At 37.7% G+C, this 24,489-nt stretch overlaps 1 protein-coding gene across 1 annotated transcript in view; it reads left to right on the forward strand.

Annotated features, from left to right (window-relative positions):
• The window catches only part of PLD1 (phospholipase D1), a 233,712-nt gene that overhangs the window by 182,866 nt on the left and 26,357 nt on the right, over positions 1 to 24,489 (forward strand). Inside the window, exon 23 of the mRNA XM_007946610.1 lies at positions 17,530 to 17,664. Within this exon, the coding sequence (XP_007944801.1) occupies positions 17,530 to 17,664 (135 nt within the window). The remainder of the gene's footprint in view (positions 1 to 17,529; positions 17,665 to 24,489) is intronic.

A 24,489-nucleotide genomic window follows, 5' to 3' on the forward strand; every position in this document is an offset into this window, starting at 1 on the left:
GGTGGCTGCGATGATGGGCTCAAGTATAGCAGGGATTGTGGGGCTGGCGCGGGATCGGGCAGTGTTTCGTTCTGCTGTGCATGGGGTCTCTATGAGTCGGAAACGACTCGACGGCACTTAACAACAACAACAACATGTTAGAATGACTAAACATTGTAAAAATGAACACTACTACCTAAAGCACTCTACAGATATAATATAATCCTGATCCAGATTCCATAAGCATTCTTTTAATAGCTGGAAAAACTAATTACCAACTTTATATGGTAAGGAAATGGACCCAGATAATCAAAACATTACTAATGAAAAACAAAGTAGAAGGCCTCACACACCCCAATCTCAAAACATACTATACAGCCACAGTAGTCAAAACAGCCTAGTATTGGTACAATGACAGACACATAGACTAACAAAACAGAATTGAGAACCCAGAAGTAAATCCATCTACCTGTGGACAGCTGATCTTTGACAGAATCCATTAAATGAGAAAAATATAGTCTCTTTAAGAAATGGTGCTGGCAAAGCTGGCCATCTATGTGCAGAAACATTAAACAGTATCCAGATCTCACACCATATACAAAACTAACTCAAGATGGTTCAAAAACCTAAATGTGAAACCTAAAACCATGATCATCAAAGAAAAAATAGGGGCAAACTTAGGGGCCCTAATACATGATAAAAATATACTATCAAACATAACTACAAAGACAAACTAGACAACTCGGACCTCCTAAAAATTCAATATTTATGTTCATCAAAAGGCTTCATCAAAAGAGTAAAATGAGAACCTACAGATTGGGAAAAAATTTGGCAACAAATATCAGACAAGGGACAGATCTCTAAAATTTACAGAAAACTTCAACACCTCAACAAAAAAGGACAAACAATTCAATTAATAAACAGGCAGAGGACAAGAACAGACACTTTACAAAAGACATTCAGGTGGCTGACAAACACATGATGAAATGCGCACAATCATTAGCTATTAGAGTGATGAACATCGAAACAACAATGAGATATCATCTCATCTCAGCATTAATAGCAAAGTTCAACAATAACAGCAACAACAAAAAAAACAAAAAACAACAACAAATAGCTGTGAGGGTGTGGAGAGTCTACAACCAACATACATTGCTAGTAGGATTGTAAATTGGTATAACCACTGTGGCAAGCAGTATGGCACATTCATAACAAGTTTGAAAATGTAAGTATCATATGATCCAGCAATCTCACTACTAGGTATATATCCTAGAGAAATAACAGCCATGACACAAACCGATAGATGTACATCCATGTTCATCCCAGCATTATTCACAATAGCAAAAAGATGGAAACAACCTAAATGCCCATCAAAGGATGAATGGGTAAATAAACTATGGTACGTACACACAATGGAATACTGTGCAACATAAAAGAATAATGTTGAGTCTATGAAACACATTGTAACATGGATGGATCTAGAAGACATTATGATGGATAAAACTAGTCAATCAGAAAAGACTATTACTGTATGAGACTACTACTGTAAAACATTAAGAAAAAGTTTACAAACAGAAACAATCATTCTTTGAAGGATACCAGGAGTGTGAGAGGAAGGGAGAGAAAATCCAGAACTAGAGGGTAGACAGGTATTGACTTGGGTGAAGGGAAAGGCAGTGTATGATAAGGAGGTCAGCACAAAATGATCAAAGCAGTAGAATACACAGGGAGAAACACAACACTTAAAAGCAATGATGGTGAATACTATTATATACACAATCCTGCAATAACAATAATATTAACGTGCTAGTGGATACACAGATAGACATTGACTCTAAACGAGTCAGAAGGTGAATGGGACTAAACCCATGAATATATATAGGTTTGGCAGAGAATATCTCTACCTATGTATTCATTGAAGGAGCTCTGGTGGCATAGTGCCTAAGGCATTTGGCTGCTAACCAGAAGTTGGCAGTTCAAACCCACCAGCCACTCTGCAGAAGGAGGACTGGACAATCTACTTCTGTAAAGATTTACCACCTTGGAAACCCAAAGGGGTCACTATGAGTTGGAATCGACTCAATGGCAGTGAGGTGGTTGGTTTTTTTTTTTTTTTTTTTGGTTAATGTATTTGTATGTGCTGCAAATATATCCATTAACTTAGCATATAAAAGGTAAAATTATGAAGATTTCTTAGTCACAATGAAACACCTTGAGGGCATGAGTCACTGGGCATGGAGGATCAGGACCATCAGCATAACATAGTCTACAAACACAATGTTCTATATCCTATTTTGGTGAGTAGTGACTAGCATTTTAAAAGCTTGTGAGCAGCCACCTAAAGTGTAACCATTGGTCTCTCCTCATCTGGAGCAAAGAAGAGTGAAGAAAATCAAAGAGGCAAGGAAACAATTAATCCAAAGGACTAATGATCTATGTGAACCCTGGTCTCTATGACCCTGAGACCAGAAGAACAAGATGGTGCCTGGCTACCACTACTGACTGCTTTAAAAGGGAACACCATAGGAGGTCCTGGATAGAGTAGGGGGAAAAGTAGAACAAAACTTAAAATAACAACAACAAAAAAAAAAGACCAGGCTTACTAGTTTGTTGAAGACTGATGGAATCCCTGAGACTATGGTCTTTAGACACCCTTCCAGCTAGAATTTAAACTTAACCCCTATGACTCAACTTTCAGCCTAAGAATAGACAGCCTATAAGGTGAACTGAAATTCCAGGAGGATATGCACTCAATAGAACAATTGGGCATATGAGACCAAGAGGACAACGTTTGCTCAGGGATAGAACTAGACAGGCAGGACATGATGAGAGGAAAGGATGAAGGGAAGGGGTGGGCCCAGAGAGGAAGTGGGAAGAATGCTGTTACAGTGTGGGGATTGCAGGAAACCTCACAAAACAGAACGTGTATGTATTGCTGAATGGAAAACCAATTTGCCCGGTAAACTTCACTCAAATCACAACTGGGGGAAAAAAATGGCAATGCTTCCCAAACAGATTAAACACAATCCCTATCAAAATCCCAGCTGCATTTTTGCAGAAATTGGCAAACTGATCCTAAAATTCATACAGTAATTCAAGGGACTCAATAGCCCAAGCAAGATTGAAAAAGAATAAAGTTGGAGGGTTCACACTTTACGATTTCAAAAATTACTATGAACCCACAGTAATCAAAACAGTATTGTACTAGCATAAGGAAAGGCATACACATCAGTGGAACAGAATTGACAATCCAAACATAAACCCTTCTATTTATGGTCAATTCAATTTCAACAAGGGTGTCAAGATATTAATTGGAGAAAGAATAGTCTTTTCAACAAATGGTGCTGGGACAAATGCATATATACATACGAAAGAATGAAAATGGAGCCCTACCTTATACCACATATAAAATTAATGCAAAATGGATCAAAAATACAAATATATAAAAGAAATCTAAATGTAAGAGATTAAACTATAAAACTTTTAGAAAAAGAACACAGAACTAACTCTTTTTTACCATGAATGCAGCAATAGTTTCTGAGATGTTATAGCAAAAGCAAAAATATAAATACAGATGAATTGCTTCAGTACCCTAAAAATGCCTGTGCTCCATCTATTCCTCACTCCCCCACCTCAACCCAAATCCCTGACAACTGATTTGTTTACTATCTGTACACCTCAACCTAAAGGAAACTAAAATTCTCCAAACTGGACAAATAAGCAGCATCATAATAAATGGAGAAAAGACTGAAGTTATCAATGATTTCATTTTTCTTGGATCCACAATCAACACCCATGGAAGGAGCAGTTAAGAAACCAAACATCATATTGCACTGGGCAAATCTGCTGCAAAAAAGCTCTTTAAAGTGTTGAAAAGCAAAGATGTCACTTTGAAGAGTAAAAGGTGCCGCCTAACCCAAGCCATGGTATTTTCATTCATTTCATATGCATCTGAAAACTGGACAATGAATAAGGAAGGCTCAAGAAGAGTTGATGCTTTTGAAATGTGGTGTTGGCGAAGAATATTGAAAATACTGTGGACTGTCAGAAGAATGAACAAATCTGTCCTGGAAGAAGTGCAGCCAGAATGGTCCTTGCAAGTGAGAATGGCCAGACTTCATGTAACCTACTTTGATCATACTGTCAGAAAGGACCATTCCCTGAAGAAGGATATCATGCTTGGTAAAGTGGAAGGTCAGCAAAAAAGAGGAAGACCCTCAATGAGATGGATTGACACAGTGGCGCAATGATGGGCTCAAGTATAGCAAGGAATACGAGGATGGCATAGAACTGAGCGGTGTTTCATTCTGTTGTACATAGGGTTGTTATAACTCGGAGCCAACTCGACAACCCCTAACAACATGAAAAAAGACAAAAAAAATGCCACAGAGTCAGTTCTGATTCACAGCATTCCTATAAAACCAAAAACCAAACGCACTGGCGTCAAGTTGGATCCAACTCATGGTACTCCTATAGGACAAAGTCAAACTGTACCATGGAGTTGCCAGGGCTGTCAATCTTTATGGAAGCGGACTGCTACACTGTTCTCCCACTGAGCAGCTGATGAGTTTGAACCACCAACCTTCCATTTAGCAGCCTAGTGCTTAACCACTGTGCCACCAGTGCTCTTACTGTCTCTGTAGTTTTGCCTTTTTCCAGAATGTCATATAGTTGGAATTGTACAGTATGTAGCTCTTTCAACCTGACTTCTTCCGCTTAGTAATAACTCACTGCCATCGAGTCAGATCCAACTCATAGCGACCCCTCCTTGGGTTTCTGGAGCGGTATCACTACGGAAGTAGATTGCCCAACCTTTCTTCTGAGGAGTGGCTGGTGGGTTTGAACTGTCAGCCTTCTGGTTAGCGGTCAAATGCCTTAGGCACTATGCTACCAGAGTTCCTATGTTTAGTAATATATCTACCATGTCTTTTAGTAGCTTAATAGCTCATTTTGTTTTATCACTGAATAATACTCCATTGTATGGATGTACCACAGTCTATTTCTCCATTCACCTATTGAAAGACATTGAGACTATTCTGTATGGTATTATAATGGTTGACACATGGTACTTTGCTTCTCTGAGAACCCATAAAGCTATATAACACAAAGAGGAAACACTAATGTAAACTATGGACTTTAGTTAATAGTGTTGTTGTTGTTAGGTGTCGTCAAGGTGATTTTTGACGCATAATGACTCCATGTGACAGAGTAGAACTTCCCATAGGGTTTTCTAGGCTGTGAATTTTTATGAAAGCAGACTGCCACATCTTTCTCTCATGTAGTAGCTGATGGCTTCAAACTACCAATCTTTCAGATAGCAGCAAAGTGCTTAACCACTGTGCCACCAGGGATCGTATTTTGTTAATTGTAGTGCATTGATGTAGGTCCATCCATTGTAACAAATGTACCACATAAATGCAAGATGTTAATGACAGGAGAAACAGTCTACAAGGGGAAAGCAGTTATAGAAAAGTTCTCTGTATTTCTACCCAATTTTTCTGTAAATCTAAAACTGCTCTAAAAAACTGTCTGTTGAAATTAGATAAACTGGATTTTATCAAAAAATATAAATGTTTATACTTCAAAGGATACTAGCAAGAAAATAGAGGAAAAACACAGAAAGGGAGAAAATATTTGTAAACCTTTTCACCTATGAATGACTTGTTGTTGTTGTTGTTATGTGCCATCGAGTCAGCCCTGACTCATAGCGACCCCTCATTGGGTTTCCGAGGCAGTATCACTACGGAAGTAGGATTGCCCAACCTTCCTTCTGAGGAGTGGCTGGTGGGTTTTAACCGCCAGCCTTCTGGTTAGCAGTCAAGTGCCTTAGCCACTATGCTACCAGAGCTCCCATGAATGACTAGTATCCAGAATATGTAAAGAACTCTTGTACCTCAACAATAGAAAGACAAATAAACCAATTTTACAATGTCTATCCAGAGGACTTGAATAGACTTTTCTCCAAATAAGATGTACAGATGGCCAATAAACACATGAAAATATGCTCAGTATTATTAGTCGTTAGGAAAATGCAAATATAAACTACAATGAGATGTCTTCCCAACCACAAGGATGACTATAATGCAAAACATGGACAGTATCAAGTGTTAGCAAGGATGTGGAGAAATTAAAATGCACATATATTGCTGTTGGGCATGCAAATTGATGTAACTACGTTTGAAAACAGTTTGTCAGTTGCTCAGAAATTTAAATATTGAGTTACCTTACAGCCCAACCCTCCACTCTTTCATGTATACCCAAGAGCAATAAAAATATACCCACACAAAAACTTTCACATGAATGTTCATAGTGGCATTATTCATAATAGCCAAAAAGTGGAAACAACCCAAATGTCCATTGACTGATGAATGCATAAATAATATCTAGTACATCCCTATCTGTGCAATGGAATATTATTCAAACATAAAATAGAATGTGATACTGATTATGCTACAACACGGATGAACTTTGAAAACATTGTGGTGTACTCAACCCAGGATGACGTACCCACATACTCTATGGTAATAGAGCCCTTAGAGCAATAGACCATGGGACACCAGAGGATCAACATTCAAGCTGAGGAAATGCAGGACAAACAGGGGTGCATAAATATGAGGGGCACAGGGGGAATTGCAGTGTAGGGAGGGGAGGAGACTGGGTTAGGTTTGGACATGGTAAATGGGGAATAAAATTAAATGTATGTGTTACATTGAATGTAAAACAAGCTTTTAAAATAAAATAATAATAAAAAAGAAAGCATTGTGCTAAGTGAAAGGTGCCAAACAGAAAAGATCACACATTCTATGATTCCATTTATGTGAAATGTCCAGAATAGGTAAATCTATGGAGAGAAAGTAGATCAGGCGGAACTGGAAGGAGAGTGTAATGTGGGGTGACTCCCAATGTATGTGAGATTTCTTTTTGGGGTGATGAAAATAAGATCGTGGTGATGGTTGCATAGCTTTGTGAATATACTAAAAACCACTCCATTGTTTGTACACTTTTTCAAAATGTGAATTTTATGGTATATTAATTTTTAAATGATCTGGAAGTTTTAAGAAAATAATAAAATTTTAGTGCATGTATATAATATTTAAATATACATATATTGGTGTTGGACAGTCAGTATTTTTCAGTGATAGATGCCCAATCTAAAAAACTTTAGGAACAGCTTGAAACGTGAAACATATGTCTCTCCAGTAACAAATGTTGCTGAAAGTTGTATCTAATTATATCCAGAACAGAGATTTACCAGAGCACAATCCCTGTCTCTGTTTTCATGTGGTTTCAAATGAAGATGACAGTGAGTGAGTAAGCCTATGAAAGATATATTGATAAAACAGAATCAGGAAAGCCATTCAGTGCTAGCAGTTGGCTTATAAAAATGCAAAGATGAGGTCATAAAAGAATAAAATGTCAAATCAAATCAAATTCAGTTTTTCAACAATAGAAATGTCCTAGACTTATTATAAAGCATTCCCTTTGCCTGTGGACCCTTGTCTTGCCTTTGCCTATTCAAGGAAGAAAATTGGATTTTAACACGAGTAATTTCACAGTTAAGCCCTCTTATGAAAAGGTTTCTGAGTACTCTGGGTAGAAGTCAAAATCAGGCATCTCAGTGGGAAAAATGTTCATATTCTAAAGATGGAGAGAACAGATTAATGACATAATGCCCCTTTCTGAGGTACAGTGTTTTATTGTTGGTTTTGTAAATGTTTGGTGGGTTTTAAATACATGTACCAGCTAATCTTTAATTGGACAGAGAACCACAGTCTTGCTACTGTTTCAATTATTTAAAAATAATAAAACTATTTCTATGAATATGTTAAAATTCCTGGAAAGAAAACAAGCAGCTATTAAAAAAAAAAAAACTCACTGTGGTGGAGTCGGACCCGACTCATAGCGACCCCTCCTTGGGTTTCTGAGGCGGTATCACTACGGAAGTAGATTGCCCAACCTTCCTTCCAAGGAGTGGCTGATGGGTTTGAACCACCAGCCTTCTGGTTGCAGTTAAATGCTTTGGGCACTATGCTACCAGAGTTATTAGCACATAATTATCTGATATTCCGATATTCAGGGATTTAATATTTATTCTGAAATTTTTATATTTTTTTATAAATTGTGTGGGTTATTACATTTTAACAGCCAATTTAGTATAATTTAGCACAAGGGCCAGAGGTATTCAATCAAGATCAGATGTACATATACCAAGTGCTACAGCTGTTCATGGAACAAAGTCTGTCACAACTCTTGAAGCCCTTTCACAAAATTTCCTTATAAATATGAGGAGTCTAGTGTATTGAATTTCTCCTCTTGTGATAAACACATGCACCAATGTTCGTAACAGATATCCCAGCAGCCTAATACACCTCCAGATTCTCAAATACCTCTATTATGTATTGAATTGTATCCCTTCCCTAAAATGTGGAAGTGCAAACCCCTATGCCTATGAATATGACCCTGTTTTGAAATGTTGTTGCTGTTAGGTGCTGTCGAGTCCTCTCTGACTCAAAGTGACTCTACACACAACAGAACGAAACACTGCCCAGTCCTGTGCCAGCCGCACAATCCTGCTATACCTGAGCCCATCGTTGCAGCCACTGTGTCAGTCCATCTTGTTGAGGGCTTTCTCCTTTTGAATTGACCCTCCACTTGACCAAGCATGATATCTTTCTCCAGGGAATGGTTCCTTCTGACAACATGACCAAAGTAGGTGAGATGAAGTCTGACCATTCTCACTTCCAAAGAGCTGCACTTCTTCCAGGACAGATTTGTTAGTTCTTTTAGCAGTCCATGGTACTTTCAATATTCTTTGCCAACGCCACAACTCAGAAGCATCAACTCTTCATTGGTCTTCCTTATTCATTGTCCAGCTCTCACATGCATGCAAGGCAATCGAAAATACCATGGCTTGGGTTAGGCATATCTTAGTCTTCAAGGAGATATCATTACTCTTTAGCACTTGGAAGAGATCTTTTGCAGCAGATTTGCCCAATGCCATACATCATCTGATGTCTTGACTGCTGCTTCCATTGGTGTTGATTGTAGAACCAAGTAATATGAAGTGTTTGACAGCTTCAATCTTTTCTCCATTAATTGTGAATCTGCTTATTGGTCCAGTTGGGAGGATTTTTGTTTTGTTTATATTGAGCTGTAATCCATACGGCAGACTGTAGTCATCAATCTTCGTCAATAAGTGCTTCAAATCATCCTCACTTTCAGCAAGCAAAGTTGTGTCATCTGCATATCGCAGGTTGTTAATGATTCTTCCTCCAATCCTGATGCCACATTCTTCTTCATATAGTCCAGCTTCTTGGATTATTTGCTCAGCATACAGATTGAACAAGTATAGTGAAAGGATACAACCTGATACACTCCCTTCCTGATTTTAAACCATGCAGTGTCCCTTTGTTCTGTTTGAATGACAGCCTCCTCCTGATCCATGTACAGGCTCCTCATGAGTACAATTAAGTGTTCTGGAATTCCCATTCCTCTCAATGTTATCCATAATTGTTATGGTCCATACAATCAAATGCCTTTGTATAGTCAATAAAACATGAGTAAATTTCTTTCTGATATTCTTTGCTTACAGCAAATAGGGGCCTTCTTTTGTTACGTTAATGAGATCATTTCAGAGTAGGGTGGCTCCTAACTTCTGAGTGGTGTCTTATAAGTAGAGCAGAGTAAACACAGATACACGCACACATATGGAAGACAGATGCCATGTGAGGATCAAGCAAAAAAATGCAAGATTATCAGTGGACAGCAGAAACTAGGAAAGAGGCCCACAGAAGGCATCAACATGGCTTAAGACCCTGATTTGGACTTTTAACCTCTAGAATTGTGATAAGTAAATTTCTGTTCCTTGAAACTACCCATTTGTAGCAATATTTTGTTAGGACAGCAAAATGTAAGGAAGACAACCTCTATGATATAATTTGGAAGCCTCCCTGATAACTTCTCCACCAATTGCTTCATACTGATACTTGCTTGCATGGTCTCCTGACTTTCTCTTATTTTTTTTCAAAGGACACTTGTTTACTCAGTACATTCTCACACCACAAGTGAGCATAGCCTTTTCAAAATTACCAATTTTGTATTTCTTATTTGCTGAGCCACTTTTCTTCACAGAATAATGTATTTGTGGGAACAGTTTCACGGTGCACATTTTCTTCTCTCTATGTAGAGTACATGGTGGATTCATTCATATCAGACGTGGGCATCCCCATTGCATTTGATAGGTTACTCTTTCATTCATCCAAAATGTCCACTTTCTAGCTAGGAACCATTATATTTCTTTTAAGTTCTGTTACTGGTATTAATGGTTAGCTTTCTTTTCAAGACTAGATTTTATAAATAAATAAAGTTTTTATCACTTCTAGAAAATTAATGCCTAGGTAAGGATGAATGGGGAGTAGTATGGATTGTGGATTGTGAGACAAGCTCACACTCTAATTGGTATGTTACTGATACACTCCAGCTTTGCTGTGGAATGTACAAATCAGTACCTTAGAAAGTTATCATATGTTCTTCAGGTTGCTAACAGCATCACTAATCTTAAAAAAAAAAAAGTTTATTTTTAAGTAAGTTATAAAGGGATTTCTAGGAGCTGCTATATACCCTTCAAATATTAACATTTTACCATGCTTGTTTTCATTTTGCTTTTTCTTGAATTGTTTGGGAATAAGTTGCAGCAATCATTTACCTCTAAATACTAATATGTGTGCTTCCAAAAGACACAGAAAAAAACAAGGACTTTCTCTCAATCAGCTACAGTTCAACTATCAAACTAAATGAAATTAATATTGATATAACACTATCATCTAGTATAGAGACCTCATGGAAATTCTGTCATTATCTTAGAAATATCCTTTATGACAATATGGGAAAAAATGTTTTTTTCTGGCCCAAAATTCAATCCAATATCATGTATCTCATTTAGTTGTCATGTCTTTTTATTTTTCTTTAATCTAGAAGAGTTTCTCATTCTTCTTCTTTTTTTTTTTTTTTTTGAGGTGGGAGAGTTTTCATGATCTTGATATTTTTGGAGTTGTTTTATAGAATTTCTTTCACGTTTGGTTTGTCTATTTTCCCTCATGATTGGATTCAGCTTATGCATTTTCAAAAGAAATTATCACAGAAGTGATGTGTTCTTAGCGCAACATGTGAGGAGGGGCGTGTTCGTTTGTCCCATTATTGACTGTATTAATTTTGATCATTAAGTGAAAGTAGTGTCTGCCAGTTTTCTTCACTACAAAGTTACTATTTTTCCCTTTGTAATTCATAAGTATTTTATGGGAAGATGTTCTGGGGAGTTGCCAAATGTTGATTTTCTAATTCCATCATTTCTTCTACATTTAGATTCTTTCTACGTTTATTTTTTTTTTTTTTCCTAAATGTATTGGTTGGGATTATACTGTAAGAAAATATTTCCTTCTACAATTATTTATATCTATATGGACTATGGATTCTTTTTTTTTTAGGGTTCATCTGTGTTGTCTGAACCTCCCATTTATGTACCTCTCTATGTCTCTATGGATTATGGATTCTTATTTTATTCAATTGGTTATAATTTTGGAGGTCATATTACTCAGATTTGTCCAATAAGAGTCTCTTAAGGCTGGCTTATATGTCCTTTTATCATGTCCTCTTCAGTCTCCTTATTTGTTTGTTTACTACACAAAATGTTTCAGATTCACCTTGTACATTTCCCATACTAACCCTAGAATTAGCCATGTTGTCAAGGAGCTTAGATTCTTTCAGTGAAAAATGGTATTTAGAAACCAAGATCTGGGTGCTAATTATGTTCATTGTTCCTGGACTATCATTACTTTACATCCTTTGTATATGCAGCACGCTCATCCGTCCATCCATCCATCCATCCATCTCCATGCTGATACTTCCAATTACAATTCTCTATTTTTATAACAGTCACAATGGTTCAAACCCACCAGCCACTCGTCAGAAGGAAGATGGCGTACTTCTGTGTAGTGATACGGCCTCGGAAACCCAAGGAGGGGTCTCTATGAGTCAGATCTGACTCGATGGCAGTGAGGTTTTTTTTTTTTTTTTGGCACAATAATAAATGGTACTTCCATTATCCACAGTATATATACTTATTTCCTTAATCCTAGAAGTCACAACATAGTTTCAGAATTGTTAGCCCAGCAAAATGAGTTAGTCACAAAAGAATAAATACTGTGTAATCCATAATTAAGGCATTTGACTGATGTTTTGGTTACCTACTACCACTCTGACAAGAATATACCACCACAAATGAGATGGCTTGAAGAAACAGGAGTTTATTCTCTGACAGTTCGGAGGCTATAAGTCTGAGTTCAAAGTACCAGGCTGTAGGCGCTGGGTGAAAGCCCCTCAACCTTGGGCTTCAGCTCCGCCTCCTGCTCCTGGCCCACTGCAGCTGGAGGCTTTTCTTCACTCAGCTGCTGGCTGCTGAGGCTGACAAGCCCAAGGCTGACAAGTAAAAAGGCACAGTCCCAATGTTACCAAACCACACAGCAGGCCATTAATTCAAGTCCTTTGAAAGTCCCAAAATTGGCAGAGCATGGCACGCTGCTGAGCAACAACACAGCTCCATGTAGGGTTCAAACATGCCATAAGCTAGAGACCATTCCCCAAGGCTTCTCCTTATATACAGGAAGCAGACCACATCCCTAAGACAGCTACTCAGCTGCTCACAGTAGATTCCACCATGGAGTTGATTACCAGTCTCATCATGGGGAATACTACATCCAGCTGCTCAGCCACTCAACCAGGCACAGCCAAGTTGACACACGAACTTAAACACCACAACTGCTAACCAGAAGGTTGGCAGTTCACATCCACTGCCACTCAGCAGAAGGCGAACTGGGCACTCTACTTCTGTACATATTTATTACCTCGGAAACCCAAAAAGGGTCGCTATGAGTCAGAGTTGACTGGATGGCAGTAAGTCTGGTTTTTAGTTCAATCTCACTTACATGAAAGAAGCAAATATATAGAAATCAAAGTTTATTAGTGGTTACCAAGGGTGGGAGGGAAGGGAAAGGGGAGCTTTTGCTTAGAGGGCATTGAGTTTATGTTAATAGTACAGGAGTGATTTGGAAAGATTATTGAGAATGGTTGTTCAACCTGAAGAATATAATCAATATCTCTGAGTTGTACATGTAGATATTGTTGAGTTGAAATATGTCATGTTACATATATTTTCACCACAATAAAAAAAAAATTACCTCATACTACTATAAAAAATAAACCTACTCACTAGAGTTCAATATTTGTTTAGTTTTTTCTTTAACCTGAGGCTATATAAGCAAAAGTCTGTGTTCAAAAGTTATTTAATTATGTTATTAATTAAATATAATTAGGTTCACTTCTGCCCATTTGTATTCCATTTTAACTCTTTTCCCCATTTCTTTTGAGTGTGTTAAATATTAACATTCTTCCAATAGACAGATTATATGTGTTTGGATAGATAGACAGACTGATAGGTAGGTAGGTAGTAGGTAGGTAGGTAGATAGATAGATAGATAGATAAAAGGCCTGATTAGGTAAGTATCATTTCCTTACACTTTCCCCCAGTATCTTTTCCACCCTATTCCCACTCCCCTCTTATTGTTAACCAATTTCATTAGTTTCTATAATATTCTTGCTGTGTTTCTTTGCATAAATGAGCAGATACATGTGTATCTTATTTTTCCCTGTCTCTTCCACAAAAATTGCAACCACATATTTTCTTGTTCTCTTTGCTTTTTTCATTAAACGGTATGTCCTGAAAATCATTCTGTGTCTGTTCATAGAGATCTGTACTCTTTTTCTATTATTATTTTCTGAATAATCTTTTATGTATCTTTTATGTACCATAGTTTTTTTTTAAATCACTTTCCTGTGCATGGGCATTTTGTTTGTTTTAAGTATTTTTCTAATACAAGATTATTCAGTGAACAGCCTTGTGCATGTGTGTTCTTATTTATTGGAGGTTATACTTACGGTGAATTTCTAGAAGTAGGATTGCTAGGTCAAAAAGTAAAAACAAAGGTACTTTTATCAGATATTAGCAAATTCCCCACCAGAAAGCTTGTACCAATTTGCATCTTTACCAATAATATATGAGAGAGTTTATTTCCCATAAGTGTCACCAAGAAATTGTATTATCTTTTTATTTTTTGCCAGTCTCATAGGTCAGAAATGGTTTCTCAGTATAGTGTTAATTTACATTTCTATGATTATACATGGGAGCTCTGGTAGCATAGTGGCTAAGACACTTGCCTGCTAACCAGACGGCTGGCGGTTCAAACCCACCAGCCACTCCTCGGAAGGAAGGTTGGGCAATCCTACTTCCGTAGTGATACTGCCTCGGAAACCCAAGGAGGGGTCGCTATGAGTCGGGGCCGACTCCACGGCACATAACAACAACAACAACAATGATTATACATATGTATAATCAAATGTACTGTTTTTGTGAATTCCTGTTGAGGTTTTTTTGCCCAATTTTACCTCAATATTTTGATCTTTTTTGCCTTCAGTTATTAAGTTTTTTACCTATTAGGATGTACATTCTTTATCTATAATATATAACTACACATATTTTCTCCTAGTTTGTCATTTGCCTTTTGTTTTTGCTTGTTATGTTTTGAGTCATGCAAACATGTTTGTTTTTAATGTAGCCAAAATTGTCAGTCTTTTCTTTTAATGCTTCAAGTTACAAAGTCTATCCTATGCTCAAGTTATACAGAAAGTCACCCTTATTATTTTCTAACACTTACATGGTTTCAGATGCTTCTAATCCATTTACAGTTTATTTCTGTGACTGATGTAAACAATAAATATAATTATGCATATATGTGTGTGTGTTCCATATATGGAGAATATATGGAATTCTTTGTATAATGTGTGGGAGCTCTGGTAGAGTAGTGGCTAAGGCACTCGACTGCTAACTAGAAGATTGGTGGTTCAAACCCACCAGCCACTCCCTGGAAGGAAGGCTGGGCAATCTACTTCCATACTGCCTTGGAAACCCAAGGAGGGGTTGCTATGAGTTGGGTCTGACTCGATGGCACATAACAACAACAGCATGTATAATGTGTATAGAATATGTATGAGCTCTCGCAGTTGTGTTTCAAAGTTGAACTGTAGGTACAAGAGGCATTGCTACAAAGTTTCACGTAAAAAACAATTTTTTTCCCCTCTCTTTTGATCAGGATTCCTCTATAGAATCCATTTGTCCTTCTTTCCTATCCCTTCCCGCCTTCTTAGTTTTATCCCTGGGCAAATGCTGCAGTTTTGATTTCCTGTGGTTGAATGTTTTAAGGAGGGTATATTTCCCTGGTGTTATATAGTTCATCTGATAGGCCTGTCTACTGTGTGGCTGCAAGTTGAGCCATGAGTGGGAATTCAGCTCTAGGCTTCAAGGATGTCTATGTGCATAAGGATCACCTGTGGGGACTTGTTAAAAGTAGATTCCTGGGACCCTCCCTAGAGAGGGTCTAGGGAGATTCTGCTTCAACAGATATCCATACATAGTTCAATAAGCACCCTAGATGACTCCATTCTTCGAACCACAGTGCCATAGAGCCTTGGTGCTTATAGGTTTCAGAATAGAGGTATAGAGTAAGAAATAATACTCCATACCCAGTCAGATGTGTTCCAAGGGTACAAGTCTGATCAGCTGTTCAATATGAGGCACTCTGTTATTATAATACATCATATTGATCAAGGTAGAAAGAAAAATCATTTGACTATGTCAACAGATGGTGAAAAGCACCCGTTCCTAATAAAAACAATGAGGAAAGTAGAAAATTAAGGGTACTTTCTTAACATGCTTAAAAATATACAAAACATGTATTACTGTTGTTAGTTGCCATCAAATTGATTCTTCAGGGCAGCATCATGTGTGCAGGGTAGAACTGCTCCATAAAGTTTTCATAAGGCACATTGGTACCTGTTTTCATTAACTAAAAGAAACCTAAAGATGATTTCTCTTTTACAAAAAAAGTAAAATAAGGAAATAGCCTTCAGCATTTGTTATGCAGCAAGCTATTAAAGAGACAGCACACACCCGAAGCAGCAAGAGTGAAAGGACACTGTATTCTGTTTTATAGAGGCTGTCCACTTATCATATCATCCCTGCTTTTACTGTATGTTAGTGTTATTTTAGCTTTTTTGTGTTATTCTGTGTGATTTGGTAGGTTAATTTTCAGGTCTGGTGATGCTCAAAATTTTTTTCTCATTTAAATTAATGACAATTGCTTCCTCACTTCATACTATTTCACTTTACCAAAGGTTTCATAGGACTGCTCTACTTTCGGATAACAAGGGAAACCTGTATATACATGGGGGTCTATTTTCAAAACTATTTAATATTGTCTTGGAGGTATCATCTAATGCATTTAGACAAAAGAAGTCATATATGAAGTGGAAAATAACTAAAACCACCTCCATTTGCAGATGATATGATACACAGATGATTTGCAGATGATATGTACAATAGGATATAAATTAACATATAGATAGCAATTATATATATACATACATATATATGTATATAGGTAACCTATTAGTGGAAGAATCTTTGTGTATAACCTATGAATTTCTTTCCCAGACCCGCAACCTGCAAACATAATAGAAACATTGAATAGCATCAACAGTAATAGAAAACATTAGTAATAAATGGAAACTTCAGTAAATGGAATTATTAGAATACTTCATGTTCTCTGAAAGGGTGTGGGAAGGATATTTATATTCTCTATTAGAATGTGAGATGGTTTATTTCCACTCCATTTATTCTTAGTATCAGATGTTGCTTATCCAGGACAACTGATTTGTGGGAGAGGGACCATAAAATCCTGTGACTCACACTCTCAGGCCAGGGTAATGATTATTGGTTGCTGGGTGTGGATGCCTCTCTCTACCTATCATGTGATGAGAGGGCAGTGTTAAAGTACAAACCTGTTAGCACTTCATCGGAACAAAATTCACCACAGTCAAATGTCATCGGAACATAATTCACCACAGTCAAATGTACTGAGGATTCTTTCATTTCCTTATTTTAATGATCTAGGAGGTGGAGGATTTTTAAATTTCCAACATTTTTATTTACTCAATATCTGTAAATTTTAACTGCTATTTGTGACTAAATATGTTACAAAATATGTATGCATCAGGTGGTCTTGGCACACATCTTGCATTGAATTTAAATGGCAGCAGGTGTCAATGAAGACAGATGTAAATATTACACTGAAATTTTGGGTTATCTACTGGGGCTTAGCTTTAATCATCACTCTTCAGTAATTACCTGCCAAATCACTAAAATAAAGTGTTCATTTATGAATTTGTTTAACAGATTAAGACTGAGAAAATATTTTACTGATTAGAAAAAATGCTATCTATATGTTAATTTATATCCTATTGTACATATCATCAAAAAATATATTCTGAATATATATGTATATGTATAATCTATTCTTAAGAACCTATCTAAGGAGCATATTTGTTTTGCAGAACAATAAAACTTGGTCATATTAATTTAAGCAATCTTTTTTTATTGTACAGTTGGCAATCAGTGGATAAATTACATATCATTCTGTGGCCTTAGAACACATGCAGAGCTTGAAGGAAACCTGGTCACTGAGCTTATCTATGTCCACAGCAAGTTGCTAATTGCTGATGACAACACTGTTATTATTGGTAAGTAAGTAGATGGCCTAAAATTTTACCCCATGTAAAAATCTTTCTTGTTATTCTTACCAAACTTCCTTTGCAGTTGAAAGGGACAAGACCACAGTATTTAAAACATTTCTGAAGCAATCATTTTTTCTTACATCCTTTCCAGCCTCTGGTTTTATTTTTGAAGAAATTGAGGCACTGAGCAATTAAATGGCCTTTGTGCAAATTACAGTATCCAGAGCCACCAATTTAACCCTGAAGTCCAATAATCTGCCTGCTTTTCTTATTTTTCTCTTATTTTTATTTTGAATACAAGTTCTTAGATTTTGGGAATTAGAAGGTCAGAAGGTGCATCATAAATGAGTACCTTGTGGTAATTTGTATGTGTTTACCTGTCATGGACACAATCATAGCCACAGATCAGAAATTATGCAAGAGTCAAAATAGGAAGAATGTTAAAACATAGCTGCCTCTATGCTTTTTTTTTTTTTCCCCCTACTATCTGTGTTTTGGATATTATAATCAAAGTGTAGGGCAGGCCAACTTCATTGATGTGCATATGGATTGGGTAGTATGGTAGTTAAGGTTATGTGTCAACTTGTCTGGGCCTGGTGAATGGCTGGGCAGCTGGATATAGTTACTCCCCATGATGAGACTGGTAATCAGCTCCATGGTGGACTCAACTTAAGCAGTTGAGTAGCTGCCCTAGGCATGAGGCCTGCTTCCAGTGTACAACAAGACAGCTTTGAGAGAGGTCTCTGAACTTTTTGGCATGCTTGGACCCTGCATTTGGCTGAGTCTTCATCTCAATGGTCTGCCATGTTGTCTTCCAATCTTGGGACTGCTAATGGACTTGAATTAGTGTCCTGCTGTATTGCTTGATAATTTTGGGACTGTGCCATTTTATTTGTCAACCTTGGGATTGTCAGCCTCAGCAGTCAGCTAAGAGATGACTAAGAGATGTCTCCAGTTTCATTGGGCCGGGAGCAAGAGACAGAGCTGAAGGACAAGTTCAAGGGGCTTTCACCCAGCCCCCAGAGCTGGCACTTTGAACTCAGACTTCTAAACTGTAAGAGAATAAAGCCCTGTTTGTTTAAAACCACCCATTTGTGGTATTTTCTGTTAGAGCAGTACTACAGAAAACAAAACAGGTAGGAATTGTGAATTAATGATATGATATAACCCTAAAGTCTGCAGGGTTTTTTTGTCAAAGATACATAGTAGATTTCTCTAAGGTCTTATCCCCATTGACAGATTCAGGAGTCACTTAGGCATTCTCCCTAGTAAAGATCAACTTGACAAGACGAGGTTTGAAGTTTAGATTCCTTCTTTTATACACATTGTTGTTGTTGTTGTTATGTGCCGTCAAGTCGGCCCCGACTCATAGCGACCCCTCCTTGGGTTTCTGAGGCAGTATCACTACGGAAGTAGGATTGCCCAACCTTCCTTCCGAGGAGTGGCTGGTGGGTTTGAACCGCCAGCCATCTGGTTAGCAGGCAAGTGTCTTAGCCACTATGCTACCAGAGCTCCCTTTATACACATAGAAAGCTTCATTTTCTCATCATTGAATTGTTTTATTTTCCAGTACTATGTTAGGCTAACACCAGAGACCAAGATGAAAAACAGACTAATAATAACCAGCAGATATATGAATGAGTTAATGGAGAGAGCGGGTCTTAGAGATGTGATGTGAACTGAGAATTCTGCTCATTTGTTTTAAATAGTTTCTCAGTTATAAGAAAGGGCTTCCCTATTATTTAAGAAATTAAGTATCCTGGAGTGTTTTGAAAGTTTTTATCAGTAAATATTGTCTTTTTCACCTCTGTTCTTCACTGGAAAAAATAATAATTCATATCTAAGAGTAATGTTACTGTCTTATCTGCACCATAATTTAGAAAGAAAAGAGTAGTTCTGAAACTTGTGCCAAAAATGTATAGACCACAGTGGTGAGATATAGTCTTTTAGATCTTGCACAGGAAAATTAAGAAAAATAGCTGTTCTTCAATATGGGTGGGTTTAGGAGCTCTGGTGACATAATGCCTAATGCATTTGACTGCTAACCAGAAGATTGGCAGTTCAAACCCACCCCCCACTCCTCAGAAGGAAGACCGAGCAATCTTTTTCCATAGAGATACCACCCCAGAAACCCAAGGAAGGGTCACTATCTGTTGGATCCAGCTCGACGGCAGTGAGTTTGGTTTTTCAATATGGGTTTACATACTTCTCTAAAAATAACAAGGTCTCTTTTGTTTCCTCAAGTTACCCTGTCTTACTCTTCAGAAGCCAAACCTCAGAATATTTTTATTATTAATTTTAACCATGATGATAGGAATAGAAAAATATTGATATTTGCTGAAATAGAGGTTCTGGTAAGATGGTGGAATAGGCAAAAAGACTGCACAGACCCTCTTCAACAAAGAAAAGGGGAACCAATTAACACAGGTACAGAAGATAATCCTGAACTCCTAAGTCTTGAAGGGAAGGATATACAAGTGGACTAAACTCCAACTAGCAAAAGAATTTGCATGAAAACACCAAAAAAAGGAGACATACGGAGCTGCAGTCTGGCAGCGATCCTGACGGCACAGACAGTTTGGATACTGCTGAGTGGTGGTAGGACCTAAGAATTAACCTAAAACTCAGCCCTGCTAGCTAGGGACTGCACAGAGGACTGCTCTGGTGGCTGGTGAATAAAAGAGGAAGCAGCGAAGAGGAAGGCAGACTGAGCTGTGGACTTTTGCCTGTCTGGAGGGTGCAGCAATTTTGAATGTTTACAAGTGGTTTGACCATTTTGGATATTTAAAGTGACAGCGTTCTCCCAGATTCCAAGGACTTGAGAACAGGCTCCACTTGCCGGGAACCGCAAGAACATTCCGGACATGGACGACTGGAAAGGTGTGACATTCCCCTTGTTACTCTTATACCCCACATCATCTTGGTGAATGAAAATGTGGCCATTCCTCACTCCCACCCACCTTCTAGGCCGGCAGGAGTTCCATCCCAGTCTGTGTGCTCGGTAGGAGCCTGGGTGCCCTGCCCCACCCTTCCCCGATTTTTTTTTTCTTTTTTTTAGTTCGTTTATTTGTGTCTGTTTTAAAACCACTATTATTATTATTATTATTACTTCTGTCCTTTTTATTATTATTCTTTATTCTTCCCTTCCCAGGTTGTAGTTTTCAGCTTTTTTTCTTTTCCCTGTTCCTGATTCCAATTTTTTTTTCTTTCTTGTGGTTAACCCTGTTCCTTGTTTTTCTTTTTGTGTTTTTCTTATTTTTTTTCTTCAATATTCTCCTTCTGTACCATTTTGCTCTTATTGCTCTCTCCTCAAATGTTACAGAGTTTTTTTTTTTTCTTTTCCCTTTTTTCAGTTACATGGTGTGTTTTTTGTCCATTTGCTTTTACTTTTTTGATGGTTATTCACTTGTTATTTTTGTCTAATTGAGTGGGAGACAGCAACAATCCCCATACAACACAACTACACCCACACCTCCTGCAGCTTCACTTACTGAGTGAGAGCCACCACTTCCTTCTCCACCAATGTGCCAACAATAAACAACCACCAAGAAGAGCCTTACTCACCCTTAGCTGCTCTTCACAAACCATAAACAGACATCTAAATACAACAACATCACAATGTCTTGGAGACAATAGACCATCACAGTCCACACAAAGAAGCAAAATAAAGTGGTAGAAACAAGGGAGCAGGCTACAGACCCAGAACACATCCCTGAGGAAGATGCAGCATTGAAACTCCCTGATAAGGAATTCAAAAGAATTATATTTAGTTATCTTCAAAGGATTGAGAAACAGATAAAGGAAAACACAGACAAAACCCTAGAAGAATTTTGGAAGAAAATACAAGAACAAAATGACAAAATAAATGAAAAATTAGAAATGAGTCTAAATCTACAGATAGAAATCCAGAAGATTAATACTAAGTTGTCAGAAATAGATAACACATCAAAAGGACAAAGGAGTAGAATTGATGCAATGGAAGGCAGAATTAATGAGATTGAAGACAAATACTTGAATACTTCTTTGGAAAGAGATCAATCAGAAAAAAGGTCAAAACAAAATGAAGAAAGCGTAAGGTTCATGTGGGATACCATCAAAAGGAAAAACCTACATGTCATTGGAATTCCAGAACAGGAAGAGTAAAATAAAACCTGAGAAAATTATCCAAGATTTGTTGGAAGAGAAGTTCCCTGATATGATGAAAGATTAGAATATATCCATTCAGGAAGTCCAATGAACCTCAAACAGGATAGACCCCAAAAGAAAATCACCAAGACATATCATCATCAAACTCATCAAAACCAAAGACAAAGAGAATTCTGAAAGCAGCACAGGAAAAACAGAAATCTACTTACAAAGGACAACCAGTAAGAATAAGCTCTGATTTCTCAGCAGAAACCATGCAAGTGAAAAGGCAATGTTGTTGTTGTTGTTGTTATGTGCCGTCGAGTCAGACCCAACTCATAGCAACCCCTCCTTGGGTTTCCAAGGAAGTATCACTATGGAAGTACATTGCCCCATCTTCCTTCTGAGGAGTGGCTGGTGGGTTTGAACCACCTGCCTTCTGGTTAGCAGGCAATGGGATGGTATATATAAAACCTTGAAAGAGAAAAAATTTCAACCAAAATTATATACCTGGTAAAATTGTCCTTCAAATATGATGGTGAAATTAGGAGATTTCCAGATAAGCAGAAACTAAGGGAATTTGTTAAAATCAGACCAACTTTACAAAATATTGGTATTTCCTGAAATACAAAAACAAACAAATAAAGCCAAATGAAATTCGTTTGATCCCTTCTGTAAGATTTCAGAACTCTTTTTTTTTCTTCTTTTTTTAAATGTTTTGTTGTGATTTGAGTGACAGTTTACATAGCAAATTGGTTTTCCATTCACCAGTTCATACACATTTTATGGGTGACATTAATTGTGATCCCCACAATGGAACAGCACTCTTCCCACCTTCTTCCTGTGGTTACCATTTCCTTTGTCCATTGACAAAGGGCAAGAATCCACTAAGTGGGGAAAAGAACATCTCTTTAACAAATGGTGCTGGCAAAACTGGATATCCATTTGCATAAAAATGAAACAAGATTCATACCTCATACCATATATGTACAAAAATTTTTACTCAAGATGGATAAAAGACTTAAATGTAAAACCTAAAACTATAAAGATCATCAAAGAAAAAATAGGGGCAAAATTAGGGACCCTAATTTATGGCATAAATAGGCTATCAAGCATAACCCAATATACACAAACAGTAGAAGATAAACTAGATGACGGGGACCTTCTAAAACTTAGATTCTTATGTGCATCAAGATTTCTCCAGAAGAATCAAAAGAGAACCTGCAGATTGGGAAAAAATATTTGGCAAAGAAATATTCAACTAAAATTTATAGAAAATCCCAACACCTCAACATCAAAAGAAGTGGGAGCTCTGGTGGCATAGTGCCTAAGGCATAAGACAAACAATCCAGTTAAAAAAAGGGTAGAAGACATGAATAGACACTTCACCAAAGAAGATATTGAGGCAGCCAACAAACATGTGAAGAAATGCTCATGATCATTAGCCATTGTTGTTGCTGTTGTTAGGAGCCATCAAGTTGGCTCCAACTCATAGAGACCCAATGTACAACAGAATGAAACATGGCCCAGTCCTGCACCACTCTCACAATCCTTGCTATGCTTGAGCCCATTGTTGCAGGCCTGTGTCAGTCCATCTCACTGAGGTTCTTTCCCTTTTTTGCTGACCCTCTGCTTTACCAAGCATGACATCCTTCTCCAGGGACTGGTTCCTTTTAACAACATGACCAGACTAGGTGAGACAGAGGTGGGTCATTCTCACTTCTAAGGAGCATTCAGGCTGCACTTATTCCAGGACAAATTTGTTTGCTCTTCTGGCAGTGCATGGTTTTGTCAGTATTCTTCACCAACACCACAGTTCAAAGGCATGAGTTTTTGTCTTTGGTCTTCCTTATTCATTGTCCAGCTTTCACACACATATGAGGTGATTGAAAATACCATGGCTTGGATTGGGCACACTTTAGTCTTCAAAGTACATCTTTGCTTCTTAACACCTTAAAGAGGTCTTTTGCAGCACATTTGCCCAGTGCAATGCAACATTTTATTTCTTGGCTGCTGCTTCCATGGGTGTTGATTGTGGATCCAAGTAAAATGAAATCCCTGGCAACTTCAATCTTTTTTTGGTTTATCATGATGTGGCTTATTGGTCCAGTTATGGGGATTTTAATGTTCTTTGTGTTGAGATGTAATCCATACTGAAGACTGTAGTCTTTAATCTTAATCGGTAAGTGTGTCAGGTCATCTTCATTTTCAGCAAGCAAGGCTGTGTCATCTGCATATCACAGGCTGTTAATGAGTCTTCCTCCAGTCCTGGTGCCTTGTTTTTCTTCATATAGTCCAGGCTCTCAGATTATTTGCTCAACATATAGATTGAATAAGTATGGTGAAAGGATACAACCTTGATGCACACCCCTCTTGAATTTAAACCATGCAGTATTCTTTTGTTCTGTTGGAATGATAGCCTCATGGTCTATGTACAAGTTCCTCATAAACACAATTAAGTGTTCTGGAAATCCCATTCTTCCCAATGTTATCCATAATTTGTTCTGATCCACACAGCCTTTGCATAATCAATAAAACACATTGGGAGCTCTGGTGGCATAGTGCCTAAGGCATTTGACTGCTAACCAGAAGGCTGGTGGTTCAAATCCACCAGCCACTCCTCAGAAGGAAGGTTGGGCAATCTACTTCCATAGTTATACTGCCTCAGAAACCCAAGGAGGGGTCGCTATGACGATGACAGTGGAT

Source organism: Orycteropus afer, unplaced genomic scaffold, assembly GCF_000298275.1.
Source record: "Orycteropus afer afer isolate SDZICR_OR568_19922 unplaced genomic scaffold, OryAfe1.0 scaffold00168, whole genome shotgun sequence".
In the NCBI taxonomy this organism is placed as follows: domain Eukaryota; kingdom Metazoa; phylum Chordata; class Mammalia; order Tubulidentata; family Orycteropodidae; genus Orycteropus; species Orycteropus afer.